The following is a 7,530-nucleotide window of genomic DNA, read 5'->3' as shown; positions in this document are numbered from 1 at the left end:
ACTCTTTCCTTCCTTCGTTCCTTCTCTCTACTCTCTCTCTCTCTTTCCTTCCTTCGTTCCTTCTCTCTACTCTCTCTCTCTCTTTCCTTCCTTTTTTCCTCCTTCTGCAGCCCAACTCTTCGTTCCTTCTCTCTACTCTCTCTCTCTCTTTCCTTCCTTTTTTCCTCCTTCTGCAGCCCAACTCTAGGGGAAGGGAAGGGAATGCTTTTGAAGATGCTTTCCCCCCTTTTGCTTCCCCTTCTGACATCACTTCCAGTGATGTCAGGGGGTGTTGCATATGCTAATGACTATTATGCTAATAGCCTAGTAGCTCATTAGCATACTGTATGCTAATGAGCTTCTGCAGCTCTTTTTCTACGAAAAAACCCTTAGGGAATGGTGTTTGTAAACTGTTCTGAGACTCTGAGTGAAGGGCGGGGTATAAATCCAATCTCTTCTTCTTTAACTAAAGGGGTTAATTTCCTTTTAAAATTTCCTTTTAAAAGATAAGAATTTCACTTTATCATACTTCCTGTAGTAGCACTAACTAGTATACCATCCGTGGTTGTTAAATACATTCACACAGCCTGGGATTAGGGAACTGAACACCAGATGGCAGTACTGAGTTTCAGCTTGGCTATTTAATGCACTTGTTGCTGCCCTGAATTTTTGCCCAAAGATTTATTATAACATGTATATTGCTGACATAGTCAATGTGCTTTATATTTGATCAGTGATTTTGGAAGCATTTCCAACTGCAGAGAAATCACATGAAAAAGGTGTAATGACAGAGTTTTTGTTTTAAAAAAGTGTTCTTTACATCCCATTAGAGATAGAAAAATAGAATTGTGTACTCCTTGTTCTGGCTTTTATTTGATACAGAGGTACCATTCTCCTACTCTCATCTGATAATATTGAAATGGGCAGAAGTAAGGTTTGTAATTTTTGTAATTCTTAATTCTGGAGGGGGGGGGGAATTCCCAGACCAGTCGACTCCCAAGCAAGTGCACCTCCAGTTTTGCAGCATTGTGAGTTAACAAGAGACAGCTTGCTTTCAGCTGTAGGTGGGTTTGTGGGCTTTATATTTATTTATTTATTTATACTTATATTTATAACCCGCCCACCCTGTAAACAGGCTCTGGGCAGCTTACAGAAGATGGCAAAGTAGGCCGAATTAGCATAAAACCATAAAACATTAAAGTAATATAAAATATTCTTAGCATTACAAGAATAACATTTAAAGCGCTTGCAGTATTAACATAGATGGCGTGGCTTTCCATTCCGGCAATCTCCTGATCTTATGGCCAGTCCCATTATGCCCCTTGTGAGCCGCCCTGAGCCTTCGGGGAGGGCGGGATATAAATTTAAAAATAATTTTTTAAAAATGGTCCAGATATTAAATGGCATAATCCATAGTCCATAGTGGGCCAGTCGCATTTCCCAGAAGATACACACCTGAACAGCATACTCAAGATTGCAACAACACAGACATTTTGATGCAATAATACAGAGCAAGAGGTGTCAGTTATCAGACACTGTTAAATAAAGAAAATATTGCAAGAGTGCTAATGTTTTAAGCATGTCTTTATTTTAAATAAAAAACCCTTTGTGTTAGTGTCCTTTATAAAGCTTATATCTCCGCTACCTGGCATTACATTTTATGACACACATGGCCCAGCCCAACAAGGTCTCATTTATGTCAGATGCAGCCCTCAGAACAAATGAGTTTGACATCCCTGCTTGAGAGAGTGCCTATCAGCTTATATGGAACTCACAGCGGACTCTGACTTAAGCATGGAGCCCATTTTGCTTCAGTTGACACAGCATGGTGGAGGCAGCATGGTGTAGTAGCTAAGAGTGGCGGACTCTAATCTAAAGATACAGAGTTTGCTTCTTCACTCCTCTACATACAGCCAGCTGGGTGACTTTGGACCCGTCACAATTCTCTGAGAACTCTCTCAGCCCCACCTACCTCACAAGGTGCCTGTTGTGGGGAGAGGAAGGGAATGTGATTGTAAACCGCTTTGAGGCTCCTTACAGAGTGCGTTCAGATGGGCTGTTTAGTCCGCTTTTGGTACGCTTCAGTAACGGATTTTATATCCACGTTCACACACCCAGCATCTGTGCACCTCCCCAGCCGTCGCTTTCCGGATCAAACCCCCTTTAAAACTGAGTCTTTTGTTACCAGGTCCCCAAGTGCTGTTTTATTTATTTATACTTATATTTATACCCCGTCCACCCTGTAAACAGGCTCTGGGCGGCTTACAGAAGACTGTGCCGAATTAGCATAAAGCCATAAAATTAAAATAGCATAAAATATTCTCAACATTACAATAATAGTATTTAAGGTGCTCACAGTATTAACATAGATGGCGTGAATTTCCATTCCAGCAGTATTCTGATCTTACGGCCAGTCCTATGATCCAGATATTAAATGGCATAGTCCATAGTGGGTCAGTCCCATAGTGGGCCAGTCCCATATTCCAGATGTTCAATGGAATAGTTGGTGGTAACGGTGGCGGCGGCGGCTCCTATTTGAAAGTCTGGCGGAAGAGCTCCATCTTGCAGGCCCTGTGGAACTGTACAAGGTCCCGCAGGGCCCTGATCTCCTTTGGGATCTCGTTCCACCAGTAAGGAACCGCCTCCGAAAACGCCCTGGCCCTGGTGACGGTGAGCTTCGCATCCTTGGGGCCTGGAATAGTTAAACGCTGTTGTGCCCCGGACCGTAGTGCTCTCTGGGGTATAAGGGTCAAAGGAGGGGCTAGGCTAACAAAAGATAACAGGAAACAGATAGATGTTTTGATAATTTCTATGTTTCCCTCAGCTTTTCCAGATGGTTTTGTAAATAATAGTTCCCTGATAAGCACAGAAATGTCTCATTGTTGTTGCTCTGCTCTCATGGCTTGTATGTGCATGGCAGGAAGAGATCAAATTGCATTATTTCAGTAGCATACTTGCAAATGGTTGATGTATTTAAATTGCATGTGCTATGATGACACACACAAACAAACAAACAATAAAACCCTTGAGTTGTTTAGAAGATTAGCGATGCAATCCTAACAACACTTTTCTGTGAGTAATCCCCACTCAGTAGACCTCAGTTGGCTTCTCTGAGCAGACCTGCTTAGGATTGCTCTCTTAGCAGGCTTGCTTTGTGATTCTTTGCAGGACCAGGAATAGAAAAAGAAGGACATACCCGGAGAAGTTTTTCAGGAAGGCTCATCAGTTTTACTGCAGGGCTTCTGGCATACTTAATTCTAGTTACAGGAGCCAAGGCCAAAAACAGTTTGATCTTTTCAGCCAACTCTGGCATTGTTGAAAATGCTATAAACCCTGGGAAAATCAAAGAGACGAGTCACTGACAGTAAAAACAAATCACACAGTGAAAACAAACATACCAGAAACTTTGTCATTATCCACCCATCAACATGGAGGCAGTATTGCAAATATTAAATGCTGGCTCGTTGCACTACTGCTGTTGCAAGATATGGTTTATTAGAGAAGCCCATCTTGTACTTTGGACCAATGCCACCCTTTCCTTGTTGCTCAGAATCAGGTCTCTTTTCACATCCTACTTTCCCGCTAATTATCTGTAGTGTCTATATAATTTATGAAGGGGTACAACATTGCCTCACTTCTGCAACCATGTAACCTTTAGATTCCTTTAAAATATCTCTTGGCAAAGTCCTCTTTCTATTGTGTAATGTTTCCAAACAAGTTGAGGAAAGGCAAAGAGGCTGCCCTATGAATCAGAAGGTCTTCAGTTAAAATCTATCCTCTGCCATGAACTGACTGAATCATGTGGAACCCTGCAGCAGGGCAAACAGAACCCAGCCCCCTGAAAAATGGTTTGGGGTGAGTCTGAAACTCCTTCTCTCTCCCACACCATGCTCCTGAGTGGAACTAGGCTCAGTAGCACTTGGGAACATTAATTTCCTGATGTATCACCTGTCTATGTTGGTTCATGTGGCAGATGTCATGTGTAGTTTGGCCTTCAATCTCCAATATGGAGATACTAATGTGGAATATAAAGTCACTCGAAAACTTGAAAAGGTTTTCAATATTACTATGGATTCAGTCACCTTTTTTATACATGTTCTGCATTTGTTGGCACAGTGGCTTGGATTCAACTGAGGATAGAAGGATTTTCAGCTTCTGTGAATAGAAGGATTTTCATCTATGGATGGAACAGCAACCCATGAAGCAGCCTTATACTGAGTCAGACCATTAGTCTATGAAGCTCAGTACTCTGACTGGGTTCTCCAGAATCTCAGACAGAGATCTCCAGGTTTGTCAGGTCTTTCACGTCACCTACAGTTTGGTGTAGTGGTTAAGTGCGCTGACTCTAATCTGGGAGAACTGGGTTTGATTCCCCACTCCTCCACCTGCACCTGCTGGATGACCTTGGGCAAGCAATAGTTCTGGCACAGTTGTTATTGAAAAAGAACAGCTTCTGTCAGAGCTCTCTCAGCCCCACCTACCTCACAGGGTGTCTGTTGTGGGGAGGGGAAAGGAAAGGAGTTTGTAAGCCACTCTGAGACTCCCTTGGGTAAGGGCGGGGTATAAATCCAATCTCTTCTTCTTCTTCTACTACTACTACTGGATCCTTTTAAATGGAGATGCTAAGGATTGAACCTGAGACCTGCTCCATGCAAATCAGATCCTCTGTCATTGAGCCACAGCCCCTCACAAATATAGAATGGTGATATGTGCAGCTTACTATGCTACTACCCATGCTGTTTATATATAAAGGCCAAACACTGGCCAGGTAAGGGATGCTCTTAATGTGTGTACTTGAAGAAAGGTTTTGTTTTGTTATAGTTTTATTGCTCTATTTCTTTGGTGATTTCCAAGAAAAATCAAATTCTAAAGGCAATATTCAACCTAATATAGGTGTGGTATGCAGCCGTGCTCTGTGTTCCATTATCTAAGCTTCCAGATGCACCCATCCTACCTCTGAGCCAGGGCTTTGAGACCTTGGTTGGATAGATAAGGCAGAACAAAGTGAAGGATTCCAGACAAGAAAGAGGTGATGCTGGCTGGTAAGGCTGTTTGAGAGGGAATGGAACTGGCATTTGTAGAACAGGTTAAGAGTTTGAGGGTGCTGTTTGAAAAGCAGGTAGGTGGGATGGCCAAGACTGCCTTCCATCAACTGCATTTGGTTCTCCAGATCCTTTCTTAGAGCCAAACAATCTGACCATGCTGATACATGCTTTTGTAACCTGGGCTACTGTAATGTTCTTGAAGACAACCCAGATAATGCACGTGGTTCAGAATTCAGCAGCCCATTTATATCAGGAGGTAGATGATTGGAACTTATTTTGTCCACATAGATTCCATTTGAGACATGAGCTGTGCCTAGATTATTGTGGAGACCAGGTTCCATTTTTCAGCCATATAACTGAGGTAGAATGCTTTGAAATGACTGGCATACCTAGGAAGGACGTTTTTCGGCTGCAGACGTTTCTTTGTGCTATGGGGCATCTTCTGCCTTATATTGCAATAGACTGATGTCTATTGCAATAGACTGCCTTATATTGCAATAGACTGATGTCTGTTGGTAATTTGTGAACTTTGTGAATTTTTTATGGTCTACCCTTGCATTTTGTATTTCTGTATAGCGTATTCGCTTGGGGCCCTTATTGTTTGGCTTAACTATGCCGCCACCTAGTAGCTGTTCCTCCACTTAACATAACCCGCACCTTCTCCATTGTTGCTCCCACTTTGTGGGCCTGGCTGCCTGAAGAGGTGAGGGGAAAACATCTTTCAAAATCTTCTGGTGGTGCTTCAAGGTCATTTTATTTGCCAGAACTTTTAAAGGGGTATAAATGGCAGCTTTTTAGTGGGAAGAGGTCATTTGGGGTTTTATATCTTTGGTTTTAAACTATGGTATTTTGGATTTTGATTTGTAAGTTGCCTTGAGCCACAAGGAAAGATGAGGTACAAATATTTAAACAGATAAATAACAATTTGACATTTTTCTTAAGATAATAAAATGTCTACTCTTAGATCTGTATGTTGCATGATATCTTTAGATATATATCTTCTCATCTCATACTGTACCTATTGCAGCACCCTGTGAATAGCCAATGTAGAATAACTGTTGCTGTCCAGTGGTTTGCAGAATAAAATTCAGAACAGCTGGAAGATCATATTTAGCCATCTCATCAAAACTGCATGGGAAATAAATCAAGACATTGAATAGTTCACATACAAAACTTGTTTTGTAGCACATCATACAAACATGTGTCAGCTATCATTAATCTGGTACCGGATAATGGTTTGGACCCAGTTTAAGATTTCCAGTGGTAGAATGGAAGTTCCCTGTCTTTCCTGTCCCACTGGAGCTGATTGATCTCTATGAGACACTGTTTTGAAGGGACCAGGGATGCTGAGGAATGGCATGAGAAGGGTGTGCAGGGGGGAAGGGGAAATTGGTGGAAAGTGGCAGTTAAGTCTGGGTCCTACTCAATATTTATTCATTCCAACAGTATGAAAAGTAGAAAAGTCAAAAGATTTTCAATTTTGTACCTGTCATAAGGTGAGTTACCTATAGTGTAATCCTAAGTAGAGTTACACCCTTCTAAAGCCCAATGATTCCAACTGATTTAGATGAGTGTAGCTCTGTTTGCCTTGACTTGGATAGCCAAGGCCAGTCCAATTTTGTCAGATCTCAGAAGATAAGTGGGTTCAGTCCTGGTTTGTTCTTAGACCTGGTTTGTACAAGGAAGTCAAAGATTGCTATGCAGAGACAGAAAATGGCAAACACCTCTGTTCATCTCTTGACTTGAAAACCTTATGGCGTCACCATAAATCAGCTGCAATGTAATAGGACTTTCTACCAACAAAAACTCTGTTTAGGATTGCGCTGCTTTTCTCTGTTGTAATCTACAAAGATTGTAATACTTCAGTATACCTGAAAGCCCAAAACTCTTCTTGATGTATGGACAAATTTTGGTGTCTTCTGGACCAGATGTTTCCTCTGCTGTTTCCAATCCAAACATCATAGCCAGCATCCGCAAGGACAAAGCCCAAACTGTTCTTGTCCAGGTTGGTGACCCAGTTGCTTCCATCTCCTAACAAGCCATGCTGGAGAAACACTACGGGTTTCACAACTGAAACAGGAACATAATATTTTCTTTCATTTTTATGCTCAAATCATACTATTAAGACATAGCAAGGGCTGTGTGAATTCAACACTAAGCTTTAAGAAGTTTAACTTAAGTACCATAGTAGTTCAAATTCTAACATTTGGATTTCAAATCATAAGAATTTTTAAAGTAAGTTAATTTTTTTGAAAGTGCATATGTGGTAATGTTCAAATTGTGCTGAAAGAAAGCAAATATCAGATGGAAAGGATAATATTTTATTTTTATTTATAAGAGTAGATATATACAAAATACAGATCTCTGATTCATACATAACACATATCTAAACATTGATTCAATAAGACACATGGGCTATAAATAAAGAATGCTTGCTTCATAATTCAGTGAGACAAGGGGCGATTTCTCACTTGGCACTTACCCCTGGTTTTCATCAGAGTTTTCT

General features: G+C 41.2%; 1 protein-coding gene across 1 annotated transcript in view; it reads right to left on the bottom strand.

The window, feature by feature from the left end:
• The window catches only part of LOC107121641 (lipase member M-like), a 28,372-nt gene that overhangs the window by 12,764 nt on the left and 8,078 nt on the right, over window positions 1-7,530 (bottom strand). Inside the window, exons 3-5 of the mRNA XM_015424598.1 lie at window positions 6,896-7,094; window positions 6,043-6,152; window positions 3,176-3,312 (exon numbers count right to left, since the gene is read on the bottom strand). Of these exons, the coding sequence (XP_015280084.1) occupies window positions 3,176-3,312; window positions 6,043-6,152; window positions 6,896-7,094 (446 nt within the window). The remainder of the gene's footprint in view (window positions 1-3,175; window positions 3,313-6,042; window positions 6,153-6,895; window positions 7,095-7,530) is intronic.

The sequence above is a fragment of the Gekko japonicus genome, unplaced genomic scaffold, assembly GCF_001447785.1.
Source record: "Gekko japonicus isolate JY-2015 unplaced genomic scaffold, Gekko_japonicus_V1.1 scaffold422, whole genome shotgun sequence".
In the NCBI taxonomy this organism is placed as follows: domain Eukaryota; kingdom Metazoa; phylum Chordata; class Lepidosauria; order Squamata; family Gekkonidae; genus Gekko; species Gekko japonicus.
This window is presented reverse-complemented; position numbering and strand designations above follow the sequence as displayed.